The sequence below is a fragment of the Maniola jurtina genome, chromosome 6, assembly GCF_905333055.1.
Source record: "Maniola jurtina chromosome 6, ilManJurt1.1, whole genome shotgun sequence".
Taxonomy (NCBI): Eukaryota; Metazoa; Arthropoda; class Insecta; order Lepidoptera; family Nymphalidae; genus Maniola; species Maniola jurtina.
In genome coordinates this window covers 919,515-937,074 of record NC_060034.1, presented here as the reverse complement: position 1 = coordinate 937,074, position 17,560 = coordinate 919,515, and the positions used below count along the sequence as shown (strand labels likewise).

Here is a 17,560-nt window from a genome sequence, read left to right as displayed (position 1 = left end):
TATTAGAATCGAACTTGGCGAGACACGCTGTCGCGTGTCTTGATGATGATTGGTAGCTCCACCACGCCACCAATGGTGAGCTTCTACCTTCCCTTGATATCCCAGGAAGCATATTTAGTCCTTTGATTAATATAATATCCAAAGACTAATAAGTCTCCTAAAATACCAAGAAACTGTAGCTCCCCCCCACACACGTCATCATTTCAATTAAACTACGCTGCCTATGCTAAACATACTTTTTGAAAGTGGTCCGTTCCACTTATGATCAACAGTGCAGCATAAATGCTGAAACTTTTCGCAATTTTTAATATTAATGATCATAATATACTTCTATAATATTTTATTAGTATGGACAAGTAGGATTGATATAATCCTCAGGGGCAGCAATCAACGATTTATTAAAATTAATGACAGAGCGCCTTGATGATATACTACTCAATAAATGACTCAACTAAGTTTATTGCACAGCTCAGCGTTTTTTCTTGCGTTTATGCTGCACTGTTTTCTTTTCGGTGCCATTTTCTATATTTTCCTGCAAAATGTTAATGTGAGAGCGCACAGTCCATTCCAGGTCTGGATTTTTTCTCACTCGTTTTCTGTTTACAGATAATTTGTCCAAATCGGGGCGGTATAATGTTCGCAAGCGGTTATATTCATTTATAGAACTTTCTTGGGCCTTAATTTGGCTAGGATCTAGGTTGATAAGATGAACACCATCCATAGTCTTGACTCGAGATAGTGCAACATACGCCTGCCCTCTGCTGAATATTGAAGAACCTAAATCAAGTAGGGCGCTGTCAAGACTAAGGCCTTGTGATTTATGGATAGTGATAGCGTATGCTAAGCAAATAGGGAACTGTTCGCGGTGCACATATGCATTATTCAATATCTGAAACTTAGTTTTGACGCGTTCTAACTCGTAAGTTAAATTATGGCTAAATTTAATTTTAATTTTTCTCGGTTTATCGTTTTGGTCGGCCTCATAAAGTACTTTCTCTATTTCCCCAATCGATCCGTTAACCAACCCCTTGCTTACATCTATATTTCTACGCAACATTACTCGAGCCCCTATTTTGACTGTTATAACATTTTCTAAACCAGCAGATAGTGAAGAATCATCCTCGTTTTTCTTTAACACTTCCCTGACTCGTTTGTTTAAATATCGTGGGCAATCTATTTCATCTATTGCATTCAATCTGATCTCTGGTTGTTCTATACTTGTTAACATTGCATTATTGAATTGATTACACATGTTTTTAGTGGCAAACAAACATACTGTATTATTAGGCATCTTTGAAAAATATCTTATAATTTCCATTAATCGTGCCGTTGAGTTATCGGAATTTAATTTTAGAAGCCGACGAGATAAAGCATCTATATCTTGTTTTATTACAACACCTACTCTTATACGATTTAACATCTCGCCAAAAACTGGATCGTTTTTTTGCCTCATATTTAAAGTTAATTCGTCATATGAAAAAAGGTCTCTCCATAAATTTGGTGCGCTAAGCGACCCCAACCACTTTAGAACGTCTGAGGATTTAATGCTCTCGAAAGGTGAGAGTTGTCTCACTGGAGGCAACTGCAGTAGATCGCCAAATAATACAATATGAATTCTACCGAACCAGCCATCTTCTATATCACCAGTGTCGAATATTTCTGTTAAACGAAGATGAATATACATTAATGTCACATTTGAAATCATAGAGATCTCATCGATGATCAAAAGAATTACGTCATTTAAATCACTTCTTAAAACTTTAAGGACTTGATCTGACAGAGAAGTGTACTTAGAGCAATTACCATGCTCTACCGGTAGCTGTAGGAGCCTGTGTATTGTAAGACCATTTACATTAAAAGCAGCAATGCCTGTGGGTGCAGCTACTGCAACTAATTTGTTTAAATGTTGCTTAACCCAACTTTGGACTGTATTTATTAAATAACTTTTTCCAGTGCCTCCCGTACCACTAACAAATAATCTCAGTCTTGTTTTATTTTCAATCAAAGTGTCACGAATGGTATTAAAAATACGTTTTTGGTCCACGTTGAGGCCTTGTATCATTTCTTCAAGTTTGTCTTCCGATACCAACGCTTTTGCATTCCGAAAATCCTGCATTGCATTTTCAGCTTCAATAGGCATGAATTCCAGCGGATTTTCTATTCCGTCATCATCATTCTCATCACTTTTTTCTTGGTTTTCTTTAATCTCCGCTACTTTTTCTTCAATCATTTCGAATGCTCTCTCTATATTATTCAAGAATTCGGTTTGCATATCTCCGTAATTGAGTCCAGCTTTAATTTGATCTTTTAAAAGATTAAATGCTTCTGTGTAAGTACTTTTACCTGATTTGAGTACAGCTAGGTCTCTCCACGGATAAAACAATAACAGAAGAGAGAAATAATATTTTTCAGGGTACTTATTTACATCGTAACTATAGTGATTGATTAAATAGAGCCGCTGTCGCTTTTTTAAAAATTTATTTGATGGTAATTTGTGTATTAGTGCAGATGCTGACGGCGGAGTTGTAGTTACGTCATACCATCGTGCAAAATCATACAAATTCATATTTTCTAAGTCCCGAGGCCGTTGAGGATAGTAATTATCTACCCAAGATTCGAAAAATAAGTCTGTGGAATCAGATTCTAGCTGGTCGATTTCTTTTTTAGATTTTACTCTACGATTGCGATGCAGATTTACATCGAGCCATCTTATTGTGGTCTGCGGGTCAGTGCCGTATAGAGATATGCCCAAGAGTGTATCACATGCCTCAAGTGCGCCACATTCCCTGTTATTAAGAGCACGAAGACCTACATTATAGAGCCTACTAGCAAGAGATTTAGTAGAGTTTATGCTGTCAAAAGTGTCTATTGCATGACTCTTTTCGCCTTTTGTGGTGTATTTAGTGATGTAATAATTTAATACTGCTGTTTTTTCTCCTACATACTGCAAGTCCATATTACCGTTCCAAGCGAGAAGGATTGCTGGGTTGTAGTCGTTGATATACTGAGATTCTTCTTTACGGGGTATATTATAAAGTCTGTTATTAGATTTTAATGTTTTTCTTGCAGCTATTGATTCGATTACATTTTTTATCGTTAAAGATTCAGTTACTGGGCGAGGAAATCCAAATCTGCAAACAGTTGTGAAACCTGATTTTGTTTTTTTTTTCCTTAAACAGTATGAGTTATGCTTATGGGTTTGATATTTCACTACACGGTCGTGTAATGTTGGTGAAATGTTCTTATCAGGAACAGCACATGTGACATATTTACTGATAAAACATGCGACCTCATTAGCTGTTGACTCTTGAAGTATTGGGGAATTTTTTACCCACAGCATAAGATGGAAGTGCTGCAACCCCCTCGCTTGGTATTCGCGCCGCCAAAAATAGTGTTCTATTTCACCCAAAGGTGCTTCAGACGATGTTAGGAAAGCTAAAAGAGCTTTAAATTTTATATCGATAAATCGTGATGCTGCAACGGGGTCCATTGCTACTAACTCGCTTATAGATTTGTTTTTAGCATCGGGACCATTAATTTCCCTAATATACTCGCCAAGGTCTGTCCACGTCCATTCTGAGGGACTGATAGTCAAAAACCATGTGGCAGGTCCGTAATGACGAGTCATACATAAGACGTCGCTTCTAGGCTTTTTCCAAAATTGCTCGGTATTTCGTAATCGACTAAATATTGCCATTAAATCTCCTTCAAGTTCATCCTTCTCTATCATCTCCAAATATTTTTGAGCTGTTAATTTTTGGGTTTGATTAGTCACATTTAATTTATAAAATATGCCTGCACTCAACTGTCTCAAATTTGCATCATGTAATAAGTAAAATATGTATTGCTGATTAAGTCTGAATCTAGAATCTTTTGATGTTAAGCGAGATTTTATGAATTCAGCACTAGTAATATTTTTTTCTCGCGGATAAAACTGGCCGAATTTGCCTTCATTAAAAATATCTGGAAAGCACAAAGTATCTATATGCTTGTTGCGGTTATCAAATGGTGCCGCATTAACTTTAAGCATTTGATATAGAGCTGTAGCTGCTAAATTTTGTTTTTTTTCATGTAAAGGGTATATAGTATATTCTTCGTAAATACTTGCTTTCTCTTCTGTTACTTGGGTGAGAATTGCAGATTGATTTTGTGAGTCTTCGATATTCTCAGTCACTTCTACATCATATTTCAAATTCTGGTCAAGGTTATTTAATAGATTATCAGGGTTATGAGGGAGATTAATATTTGCATAATGAGTATTATTATTTTTAAGATACTTTAACGCATCATATATTTTATTAACGTTTACTATTTCTTGCCACATTATTTTATTTTTAGTAGGACTACTTCTAACGAGAATGAAAAGTTCTTGGTTGAGATTTAAGGGGTCTTCGGGTTTTGGTAATTTATTAAGGGTTACTTCTACAGGTAGTGGCAAATGGTATGTCCTACCCTTAACTTTTTTTATCATTTGCTTATTAGGCAGATTTTTATTTCCCACTGGAATCAAGTTTGTTACGACTTGGAATGCCTTGGCCCGTTGGATTAATATTTTTTCAAAGTTATTTAAATTACTAAGTTGTTTTGGTATATCACTATAATATAGATTATTTAGTATAGAATTGGAAGGTAACTCATTGGCTCTAATTTTTTTTAAGCATAAGAGACAAACAAAAGAACTAGGTTGGACGTAATGAGACTCATTAAAAATCTGTAATCTGTGCCATACGTCAGTTTGAATTGGAATTCTTAGTTTATTTATGGCTGACATGTCATGTAAGCAAAGTAACCTGTGACATGATATGCAATGATGTACCGGGACATCGGCGCATCTTTTTTTCATATCATTAAAGGCAGACTTATATTTTTGTATTACTAAATCTTCATTCAATTGTACCTCGTCCATATTTACTTCACAATCGGCATTACCGATATTGTTTAAAGGAATTCCTAACTCTTTTAATTTATTTACATTAATAGTGTTTAAGTCAGAATCTATAGCATTTATATTTTTGCCATAAAAAGCTAACTGATAAAGTTCTCTAACTATTGTTCTTATTTTTGGAAAATGGGCTTTAATATTGCTGAGAATTTTAATTGTACCATAGTATTCATGGCTCTGATTAGATACCAAAGTAAATACATCTATCGCTGACTTCGAAAGTATAAATTGAAAACTATTTTCTAGGTTTTGTAGCACAGTTTCTTCTAGCAAACATAATTTTGAATTACAAGACCAAGAAATATTATTTAGCTTATTTTTCTCTTGTAAATTAAACACATTTGCTTGGCCCTCATCATTTATTACTATAGTTTCATCTGAGTTTAATACTTTGTATGAACTTTCATAGTAGTAGGGTTCTTGAGTGCTCTGATGTTTAGATTCCCCTGCAAGAATCATAAATTTATCTTTTATAGATGTCTCAGGGGAGAGACTTTTAAATTTTTCAATACTTACAGTAATTTTTTTTTGGAGGCGATCGAAAAGTTTAATGTAACTATTCACCATATTATTACGTCGCTGAAGAACCCACTTAACAATTTTTTCTGCTTCCAACCGATTTTTTATTTTATCTGTCAATTTATTTATTACGTGGTTTTCACTTGTGTATGCTAATTTTTTCTTTGCCTGATAATTTTTGACAGCATTCTTATTTACCTCTGGTTTTTTTAATGCATACTGCTTTACAGCATTTTGATTGACCTCCGGATGTTTGTCCGTATAACGTCTTACGGCTCTCCGATTCACCTCAGGGTGTTTTTCTTTGTACCGCTGAGTGGCTTCGCGATTTACTTCAGGGTGTTTTTCTTTGTACCGCTGAGTGGCTTCGCGATTTACCTCAGGATGTCTCTGTCTGTAGCGCTGATTAGCATCACGGATTTGTTCCTTACGGGATTTGTTTGATGATTTAGGCCGACCTTGTTTTTGTTTTGGTGGACGTCCTTTTCGCGTTATATTTTCATTATCATGTGGTTCCAACGGTACACAAACATCATAATGTCCTGACAATAGATTGCCCGAAAAGAGAAAACGCTTTATAGGATGGCCCTCTTCACCAAATATACCACGCAAGCTGCCATCGTGGTATACTTCGATCCTTATGGGATACAAATTCTCTGCGGCCTTTAATTCAGAAACAGCCCCATAGGTAGTCGATTGAAGCATACTCGCACGATACTGTTCTACAGAATCGTAAGGCTCACCGTGTTGGTTGCACGTCCATGCGCTCAAATCTTGCCAGTTTTGACAGACATACTCGACAATTGCCGCACGCACGCTACTTGCTAATTGCGAATCAATAGAATTATATAGTGAGAATGCAATCGAATGGAATAAACAGCTTCCATCGGGAGGCATTGAAATTATTTCGTGCAATATGACTGAGTCACCAACCAGTAACTGCACTGTACGACTCATACTTGAAAATAAATATATTTTCGTAAAATAATTAATAATAATATCACAATAATTTAAAAGAACACCAAGAAAAATTATTTAAGGTAGGTAGATAGTAGGTACACTTAAAGTATTATATATATTTAAAGCAGTAATATTTCGTAAAACACCTGCTATACTTATTTAATGAATTTCCAATGTTAAAATAGATAGGCTTAGTAACTATTAGGTACTTCCTCCCAACACTCTGCTACTGGAACTCAGGATACCACGAATGCACATGGATTGTATATCCTAAAATGCAAATTTTAATCAAGCATGTTAAAATAGATAAACTTAATAACTAGTACTTCCCAACACTCTGCTGCTGGAACCCAGGATACCACGAACACACTTAGATTATTTTAAAACTTATGTAATTTAACAATAATTGAGTAGTGAAGTCCTCTTTAAATTAAAATAAAATATCGAGACGCGAACTCAATAATAGAACATAATCACACGATCTCGTGAGTTGAGTTTTTGTGGTTATTTTCACAATTATTTAACTAGGATCTATATGTTAAGATTAACATGAAAATCTGAGAAAAGCAATGCAAATAAAACAGCTCTCGCCGCCTTCCCGAGCTTGAATGCCTCTACTCTTAATATCCAAACTTGAAACGAACTAGTAACAATATGAATTCTATTTTATGCCAAATGTCTACAACTAAGGGTCAGCGCAGACCGAGCGTGGTGAGTCGAGGTGTGATGAATAGAATAGAGACTGCACTTCGAGTGGAGGTGGTTTCTTTGCCAGGATCTTAAGTAGAGTGACCAGTGACCACTATGCGAAAATCTCGATGTTTTAAATAGGCACAGTTTTTTTTAAACTAAGCATGAATATTTTTCTCATTTTTAGGGTTCCGTACCTCAAAAGTACCCTTATAGGATCACTTTGTTGTCTGTCTGTCTGTCTGTCCGTCGTGTCTGCCAAGAAACCTATAGGGTTCTTCCCGTTGACCTAGAGACATGAAATTTGGCAGGTAAGTAGGTCTTATAGCACAAGTACAGGAATAAATCTGAAAACCCCGAATTTGTGGTTACATCATTTTTGTTGGATAAAGTTCAGTATATTCATCTTCATAAATAATAATAATACAGATTGTAATTTTTATATTTAAGTATTTTTAGTATTTGAGAAAATCTGTGTCACATCATTTAAAAATAATTAAAATGTGTTTTAATTTTCAAAGTAAGATAACTATACCAAATGAGGTATCATATGAAAGGGCTTTACCTGTACATTCTAAAACAGATTTTTATGTATAATAGTTTTTGATTTATCGTGCAAAATGTTGGAATAAATACTCGAGTACGGAACCCTCAGTGCGCGAGTCTGACTCGCACTTGGCCGGTTTTTTTACACTTAGATTGTTTAATTTTGTTTAAATATTTCGGCTGGAGGATCACCCTATTTACTTCAGTCTTGACTGCAAAGGCGTGCGCTTGGCGCGCATCCTCTCACCATTCCGGTGGTGTGCCTTGCGCCTTATGGATCGCGATATCTGACATCTGGCAAAACAAGTAAATTAACAAACAATACACCAAACAATGTCTAACAGGGTACCATTGATTGCCAAGAAGTACTAACAAAACAACGACCTTTTTTTTGTAGTTCCATAGGCAACAAGGAACCCTTTATATTATTATACATAGTTTTCCAATATCCGTCCGTTCGTCCGTCTGTCCGCGGCTTAGCTCAGAGACGTAGTAGGTACTAGCACAAAAAATTTTAATTTGACATGGGTATTATATGTATTATAGTATATCCATGGTTGGATTTATTAATATGACTTATGACATTGATAATATGTCTTAAAGTAACATTTTCACGGGTAAAATTTGTTGAATCTTTTTTTGGCTCTTATATTTTTATGGAATATAATAACTTCTTAAGTTGATAATATAACAAATAGTACCTGAGTATAGATAATATTAATCAGTAATTGTTTTTGAGCTTCAGGATACAATTTTAAAACATAATAATTTATGCAAGCAAAGCAAAATGTTATGTCGAGTCGAGTCACTTCAGCTGACCAGTAACGGCTGCATGGGACTTCAACATGTGCACTATAATTGTTTGTTATTGTTTCAAAGGTTCCTGCTTTTTTATGCGTTTCATTGTGCATCACCGAGAATAATTTTACGAAAATTATAGTAACTAGTAATTATTAGGTATACCATAATATATCTAACCTTTAGATATACATACATAACTTATATTATCATCTAAGATTACTCCTTACAAATTATAAACCAGTCAAGTACCTCGCACACGATGGGTTCTGCGCCATCGTACAAGAAATAACACTTTTTTTGTGATTGATTTGTGAAGCCTAACCACAAATTAACAGTTTTAAGATTTTTTCCTTTACTTGGTTTTTATGATAATATTGCTACCTGCTTTTCATAATGTTCTAGGTCCGTTAGGTTTTGATTCCCTAGACAAGACACCAGGTGTGATTTCACTTTCAATACGAGTACAATAGTACCTAACTAATAAGTACAGTATGTCAGATATAGTATACCTAACCTTTAGGTACATAACTTTTATCTTCTGAGATTACCCCTTACAAATAAAAATACACAATTAGACCACTTAAAACATACAACGGAAAATCAACTCTGTGAATAGTTTGTATTGTACTACCTGTCCGTGTGAAACCAAGCAAAACAGAGGCAGGTCACTAGTATATATGAAGTTATAAAACATTATAGTCCTTCCAAAGCAAGGAACATAACAATGTTCCTTGCTTTGGAAGTGAATCACCCATTACTACCCATATTAAAGAACAAGTATTTGTTTGTTCTTCAATCACGTCGCAATGGAGCAACGGATCAACGAACCAACGTTACACAGTTTTACAAACTTAAAATGTGCACCTTGATCCATACTTGCTGTTCTACTAGCCACACCAATAACTTTGTCATATAATATATGACATATTAAAACATAATTTGCTATTTTCTGATTTTTTCCTTTGTATACACCTAATTACCTATCACTTTACCAAATTTGAAGTTTCTAAGTCACCTGGAAGTAGGTTAGGTTTTTGATGAGTGAGTGAGTGAGTGAGTGTTAAAAATGGCACTTTTCAGACCTTAATAACTTAATATCGATAAAAGATTTTTTCATGAAATTTTGGATTCTAAGCGTTTAAAGGGGTCTTAATAGATATGCAAAATTACAAATATGTAGGTTCAATAGTTTCTGAGTTATGGGGGGGTCAAAAGTAGCTCGAAATGGTTCGTGTAATATACACTTGTCAGCGTGCCGCCGTTCTTATTAGAATCGAACTTGGCGAGACACGCTGTCGCGTGTCTTGATTCGAGGTATTCTATTGTTGTTATTGGCTTTTAGACTTCTGAATACAGGCACCGAAATGAACGCAATTATCATGATGATCAACGCATCACCAGCCCACTACAGTCTCCACATATAATTAGAAGAGATCGGCAGACTTCACATCTTTGAAAATAAAGTCATTCTGAGGAAACCTGCATGCCTGAGAGTTCTTCAAAATGTTCTTAAAGGTGTGTAAAGATGGTCAATCCGTATTGGGTCAGCTAGAAAGACTAAGACCAAGCCCTTTTCATTTTGAGAAGTTCTCAGTAGTGCACCAGCAACGGGTTGATCGTAATGTTGAATCAAGTTAGTAATGAGGAGATCCGTAAAAAACTGGAATGACCGATATAGCGAAATGAGTTACGAAGCTAAAGTGGTTATACCGCATATAGTTCAAAGAACCAAGAACTCTACAAAAAAAAGCAAAATTAAACACCGAAATCTGTGACCAATCGATCATCATCACGTTTAACCCACACCTAAGTCAACGGCGCGCACTGAATTCCTGAATAGAATATGTGCTCCATTACACCAAAACTAACACCAAGCACCATTGATACACAACGTCGCGTTAAAAGACTCATTGCTTACGAAGCCCCGCTGGTCAATTCAAGGTTTTGAACATCGGCGCAAAGTTGCCTGTCTATCGTTAATCTATGGAATATCTCACATTTATTTATTATCTCATTATTACCATATTTAAAAAAAAATTACAAAAATAAAATGACAGAAACAATAAACAAAAAAATAGCAGAAACAACAAAAAATAACAGAAAGAACAGAAAATTAAAGTGACGGAAAAAACAAATATATTAGGGTATATAATATAAATATATTATTATCATTATTTCCAGATGTATCATTCAAAAAAAAAAACAGACTCATTTGTAACAAAGCGCTGGTCAATTCTAAGCTTCAAAGTTTGGAATATCGGCGCAAAGTTACTTGTCTATCGGTATTCTACAGGATATATTTCGAAGAATGTGCCATAGACATTTTTGACCTGTTTCCGCAAAGCATCGTCAAGGTCTGCCCTCTTGCGTAGTCAAAATTCCATGAAACACGTACAAAGCGATTTGCCTTCTTGTTTCTAATTCAAAGCATTAAGATATGGAACATTCTTCTGGCATAAGTTTTCCCTTTAGGCATACTAGGTAAGCGCGCTTCATCTTAGCTAGCATCATATTTTCTTGCCAGAAGGTCTAAAAAGATGCGACATCAGCGACAAATTATTGTGTATATCTTTGGTGTATGTATATTAATGGCATGTACGAACGGACCCAATAGGTCCACATCGGGTCGATCAATCATCGCTATCAGTCCCATTCAAAGCCTATTTATGTACAGGGGACATTTACATCGGGGATACAAGATTTACATAAAACAGCTCACATGATACCGGCGTCCCTCAAATGAAAGGCAGCTAGATGAAAAATGGGAATTTCCATGGAACGAACAAAACTAAGTGCTTAAAGGGTTTTTTTTTTTAAATTTAGATACAAGTTAGCCCTTGACTGCAATCGCACCTGGACATGCAATGATGCAGTCTAAGATGGAAGCGGGCTAACCAAGAGGTATGGCAGTTTTCATTAAACCCATACTCCTTTGGTTTCTACACGGCATCGTACCGAAACGCTAAATCGCTTCGCGGCACGGTTTTGCCAGTAGGGCAGTAACTACGCACGGCCGAATCCACCCACCAGACAAAACATAATGGCTCAAGCAAAATTTTACATTTGTTTATAACGTGAATTAAACTGTATACGTTCTGAAGCGAAAAATAAAAACAACTCAAAAATACCAAGGAGACACGCAAATTGCCACAAAATAAATCTACCGTAACCGGCTGATAAACTCCTGAGGGAAGCGCCAGTCATTGCCTAACGAGCTACGATTAAAAACTGTGCAAAATGTAGAGCACTGTACACGTACGCTTATATTTTTCATACATTTTTTCAAGCTTCAAAAAGCTCGACGGTTAAGGAGCGGACTGAAAACCGAAAGCTCAGCGATTCAAATTCCACCCATTGCACTATTGTCGTAGGTTCCCATTCCTAGCAAGGACTTACCGTTAATTCCCAAGTCACTTTAGGCAAAGGTAAAAAAGATGTTCAGTTTCCTGACGAACATCTAGAATCTAGATTTACGAGAAGACATTTTACAGCTGCGGCGCCAAATTTGTTTAATTATCTTCCTTTGGAGACATCCAACCATTAATGACCATTGATTTTTAAGTCTTAAAATCAATTAATCTTTTAAGGCTGACGATTTTTGTAAGCCATAGCAAACTACATAGTAAGCTACAAAATTTGGTGTAAAATGTTCACCTGTCATTAAGTCTGTAAATAAATAAATAGATGGAACGGAAAGGGGGATATTAGTCATGATTAACATGGATAATAATCTTTTCTAAAATCAAAGTATACCAAAGAAAACTTTGATCAAAAATATATAACAATTCGAACAAGAAGCGTATATAAATAAGAGAGGCGCACACGAGGTGTATTTTAAGAGAGAAATACAAAAAGAGGGAATATTTGGCAAACTATACAGTATCTCATGACAAAGCTACAAATTGTAACCCGTTTCGCAAACACGCACTTTTATAAAAAGAGATTTGTTTATTCAACAGACGTCTTATACAAGGTCACGTCCTAAGGGCCAGGCCTTGCGTGTAGGGTTGGCATACTGCTAGCTCTTTTAGGATATTTTCAGAATTTATATATTCCAACTAAGAACTTCCTTAACAACTAAGTCTCTCAACGTTTAAAAAAGTGTCTTCAGATACTGTGTATTCAAATGAATTATCTTTGATAGCTCTTGTCGCTGTGACAAACTAGTAAAACGGAAGTTCTCGTTCTCCCTTTCGACACGGAGATAAACATCGATTGTACGATTCTAGAGAAATAGTCGATAGCTGGCCGCTTCCTCGTTAGCGGTTGGACGAGTGCCTTAGCAGTTAAAATAAAGCGTTTCAGTCAATTATGATATAAAAAAAACTTTGTAAAAGACAGTCATATCTGCTAAAACGTGGAATGATTGTCACTCTACTGCCGCCCAACAGTTGTTTCGTCACACTTACAAATTCTTCCTGTTTAGCCTCCCCTTATTTTGTCGCGAATTAAATTAAGATTTCACAAAGTCACTAGACGAGTATTTTGAAGAACGACCTCCGATCCTTATTGAGTTTGCCAAGGGACAGGGATTTTGTACCAGGTTAACCCTATCGCAGACAGCCGATAAAAGTAGGTTTAGTGTTCCTCATGACTTTGAGGGTTCCAAAACAATATGTTCTCAATGTTACTCTAATAATTAGCGAGTTTACAATCACCATTTCACACTGTCATTTTAAAATTATGAGAACTATTACAGCACAAAACTAAAACTAAACTTTCTTGTTATTTAAATAATCTTTATTATAATGTAATAGGATTTTTCAATAAGTTTCCATTTTTAAAAACTTCGAAAATGTCTAGAAACATCTTTAATGACTTCTGGGAGATTATTAAAAAATAACACAACCCGTACCTATATTACAAATGCGAAAATGTGTCTATCTGTCTGTCTGCTAGCTTTTCGCGGCCCATCTGTTTAATCGATTTAACCAATTTGGTACAAGAATAATTTGCATCCTAGAAATGGACAAATCTTACACTTTTGTCCCGGAAAATCTAAGAGATCCCACGGGATTCTTAAAACCCCATCGGCGGTGTTCCCACTAGATTACAACATGGGGTTATTCAAGGAGCGGACCAACAAATTACTGAAAGGCCAGCAATGCATCGGCGGTTTCACTTAACATTAGGTGACCCACCTGCTCGTTTGCCAAAAAAAAGTTCACTCGTATGAAGTAACGGGCATCATCTGGTTGCCAATAAATGATTGCTGTTTTCTTACCATAAAGAATACTGATCTTAGAAAAAAAGCGGTCGTCTGCATTAGCCCTTACATAGTAGTCACTTCCATTGATTGTCTCTGGAAAATTCAGTCAAGTACCTCCCCTCACTGATGTCAGCGCTCGTTGCACAAAGACGCACTGTTTGTCTTGTCTGGAGCCTTGGGTCAACATTTTGCTTCCTTGTTTAGATGCTTTTGTGATTGCTTGATGAATTGACTTGCTTATCTACCCAACTTCGCAAGTTGTATTGTAATATTTTCTTAATTTAAAAAAAAAATGCAATTTTACTATATTAAATATTAATTATTGTTTTAAGGCATAAATAATTAAAAGATAAATTGATATATTACGGCTTGGTTATAAATCTAGAACAACAAAGAATAGAATAGTAGTCGTAATTTTTTGTAATTTTTTATGTTTTTAAAATATTTAAAAATACGAACGTACGCCAACGCGAAATATAATTTCATCGTAATTGGTAAAAACAAGGAATATTTCATTTCCTTCATCAGCCGAAGTGTTCCGTACCCACTTGTTACTATCTGTGGATAATCGAATCAATTTTTCATGAATACGAATTTTCGAAAATACTGCATACTGTAATAACGCAGGCGAAATTATTTTATTGATATTTATTACTTTGGTTCAATCACGTTACGAGTGCGAAATAATTTTTTTAATTTTATCGTTTGCTAGCTGATGCCCGAGACTTCGTCCGTTTTTTAAATTCCCATCCAAAAAGTGGTTCATGTCACTCTCCAGGTCTTTAATATGCAAAAAATCATGTAGATTTATTGCATGTTAAAGATTTTGATACACATTTTCAGGAATTCCATTCGAGTAAAAAGTCACACTAAAAAATAAAAAGGTAAGAAGTAACTTCACGCATCACTCCTTTTGCACACGGAAACGTAAATATACGTGACGCGGGTATCGAAACCAGGACCTGGTTATCCGCATTCAATATGCTAACTAGCTGGCCAACGTAATCCAGGCTTTCCGGGTTGTTGAAGGGGGATAAGGAATATTAGTCAGTTAGTTTAACGTGCCTAAGAAGACTAGTCTGTACGCAACGTAAACGGACTCCAAACAGATCGTTAATAAGTAACAGACGATCCATCAACTGCCGAGGTTTTTTCACCAACTGTCTGATGGAGCACGTGTCTGGTGCCGAAAGATTCTCTTTTGCGATGTTTTACTTTTTATTTCTACAAGAAATAGCTAACTATTGATTACAGCCTGTCTTTGCTCAATGATTACATTTATGAAAAGTTACATGAACGTTGTGTCTGCGGAAATATCGGCTCAGTCACGAATGGTAACAGATAGACAGACACGCTTTTGTATTTACAATAATTATTAGATCATGTTGGCGAATTCTTTCGCGTGGATATACATAGTTATTTTTTTATTCTTGTGGGAGCTCTTTTCGGGATAAAAGTAGCCTATGTGTTAAGTTAGGGTACCTATAAGCTATCTCTGCACCACAGCCAAATTGGCTGGCCTGATTGAGTAACATAACAGAAATATCCAAACTTTCACATCTAAGTGTAAGTATATAAATGTAATAAAAGAAAAGCTGACTGACTGACTGACTGATTGATCAACAGCTCAGGCTGAAATTTGGCATGTAGATAGATATTATGACGTAGACATCCGCAAAAATAGGATTTTTGAAAATTCTACCTCTAAGGGTGTAAAATAAGGGGTTGAATTTCGTTTCGTCCGCGTGGACAAAGTCGCGGGCATGAGCTAATTAATAATATTATCAGGATTATAGTAGATATGGATAGTATGAATTGTAATAAGAACAGAGATAACTTTCTTAATTAAAACCTAATCTTTAGACACAATCTTGTATCCATCATCATTGAATGACTTTACACATAATACAGCTACAACTTGAGTACGAGTAAAACAAGAACAATAGAGATAAAAGTCTGATATGAAGATGAGATAAATCATCCCCCGTCGCCATGGCAACGGCGACAATCGGGGGACGAAATTAGAAATAAATTACATTCGACATGCAGGGGTTGTGTTGAAGCATTTTATTGGTGTGCTTCAACTCAAATGCAGGGCATCAGGTGTGAAAAATGGCGCCGGTTTGCGCTCGATGAGTTTTTCTTGAAGTTTAGGAGCTGGTGGTTTTTTTCCAAGAGCATTCAAACTCAAATACTAAGCATTTATTCATAATGGGAACCATTGCGCTCTTTTTTGATAGTCAGTTGTTGAATTTATTAAATAACTATGTAATGATGTTAAGAGGGGTCTCTCCGTCACTCGCTCCATACAAACGTAGTTCGTCCCTCATTGGAATACTAACCAATCATACTCAATGGAATTTTGTAAAAACGTTCCGGGAACTAATATGCTTGGGGTTTTCCAGATTTCCGTTAAAATATTCGGTTTCAAAGTTACGCGGCCTTAAAAATCACATACAAATCTTTGAGCCCCTGTAATTTTAAAACTTCATATTTTTAGAAAAATCTAAAACACCACAGGTATTAGTTTCTAGAATATGTCTGCAAAATTTCATGGACTTTGATTGCTTAATATTCAAATGAAATTGGGGCTACGATTGTATGGAGTAAGTGACGGAGAGAGCCCTGTTAACCAAAAACTTTAAGTAATTCAAGCATCAAAACACAATAACTCAAAGTAAAGTAAGCCTAAAAAATTCACTTTTATTTATATATAAAAAATATAGGTAAGTTCTGTTTTGGTGCAAGGTATCACACTAATATTATAAAGGCGAAAGTTTGTATGTGTGTGTGTGTGTGTGTGTGTGTGTGTGTGTGTATGTTTGTTACTCCTTCACGCAAAAACTACTGAACGGATTTGGCTGAAATTTAGAATGGAGATAGATAATATCCTGGATTAGCACATAGGCTACTTTTTATCCCGGAAAATCAAAGAGTTCCCACGGGATTTCGCAAAACCTAAATCCACGCGGACGAAGTCGCGGGCATCGGCTAGTCGTCAATAAACTGACCACCAATCTTTGTACTAATGGCACTGTTTTAATATTTTGTTTTAATTCACATTTTAGGAGATACGTATATTATAAGAATAACCTGCCATTTTGCAGGCCAGCATGGTGGACTATGACCAAGCTCTGCTCATTCTGAGAGAAAACGCGTGCTCAGTAGTGAGCCGACGATGGGTTGATCATGACAGTGATGATGAATAAAGCTAAACTTAGGATCGTTATTTTAAAAATAACCGATCAAAGAAGCAAAGACTAACTTGAAAACTCCATTTACCAGCTCTCGGTCTACTTCTGATCGCGCGAATTTCTTATTGAGAATCATGGTGGCGGTATTTTAATGTGAATGCTTTTTCTTTGGTTTTTTACATCTCTGGGGCATTTTATTGGATTTTGAGTTGATCTACCCCATAAATCGTGTTCTCTTTGATAATTCGAGGGTAGCGAAATTGTGATAAAATGAAAATCATAGAAGAAAAGTAACCACAAATAAATATATATTACTTGATGACGATAGAAAGGTGGATAAAAAAATAAAGAGTTCACACGGGATTCATAACATTAATAAGTAATAACCTTAATCCACGCGGACATAATATTTACGGGAATAAAGGTTTAAATAAGCTTTTCTTTATATAAACTAGTTTACATTCTGTAGGAAAATCAAGTAATGCAAAAATGATCAAAAAGGACACTCTTCAAATTTCCCAGCGCGCGTGTCTTTCTTTGAAAAGTACCAAAAAACCAAAAAGATAGCTGGAATCTGAATAAACAAAAAAGGAAAACGTTTAACTTTGAAAAAGCCAATACCATAAATCACAGCTAAAATAAACTGAGTCATAAAAACAGGATTTTACTCAAATATTTTATCTGGCCAAGTTTTTTCTG

General features: G+C 35.6%; 1 protein-coding gene across 1 annotated transcript; it reads right to left on the bottom strand.

The window, feature by feature from the left end:
• Positions 1–469: 469 nt before the first annotated feature.
• LOC123866250 (ATP-dependent DNA helicase PIF1-like) lies at positions 470–2,230 on the bottom strand. The gene is made up of 3 exons (XM_045907704.1): positions 2,032–2,230; positions 1,521–1,659; positions 470–1,217 (listed from the first exon to the last, which is right to left on the bottom strand). The coding sequence occupies exons 1-3, from the start codon at positions 2,228–2,230 to the stop codon at positions 470–472; spliced, it is 1,086 nt and encodes a 361-aa protein (XP_045763660.1).
• Positions 2,231–17,560: the final 15,330 nt, after the last annotated feature.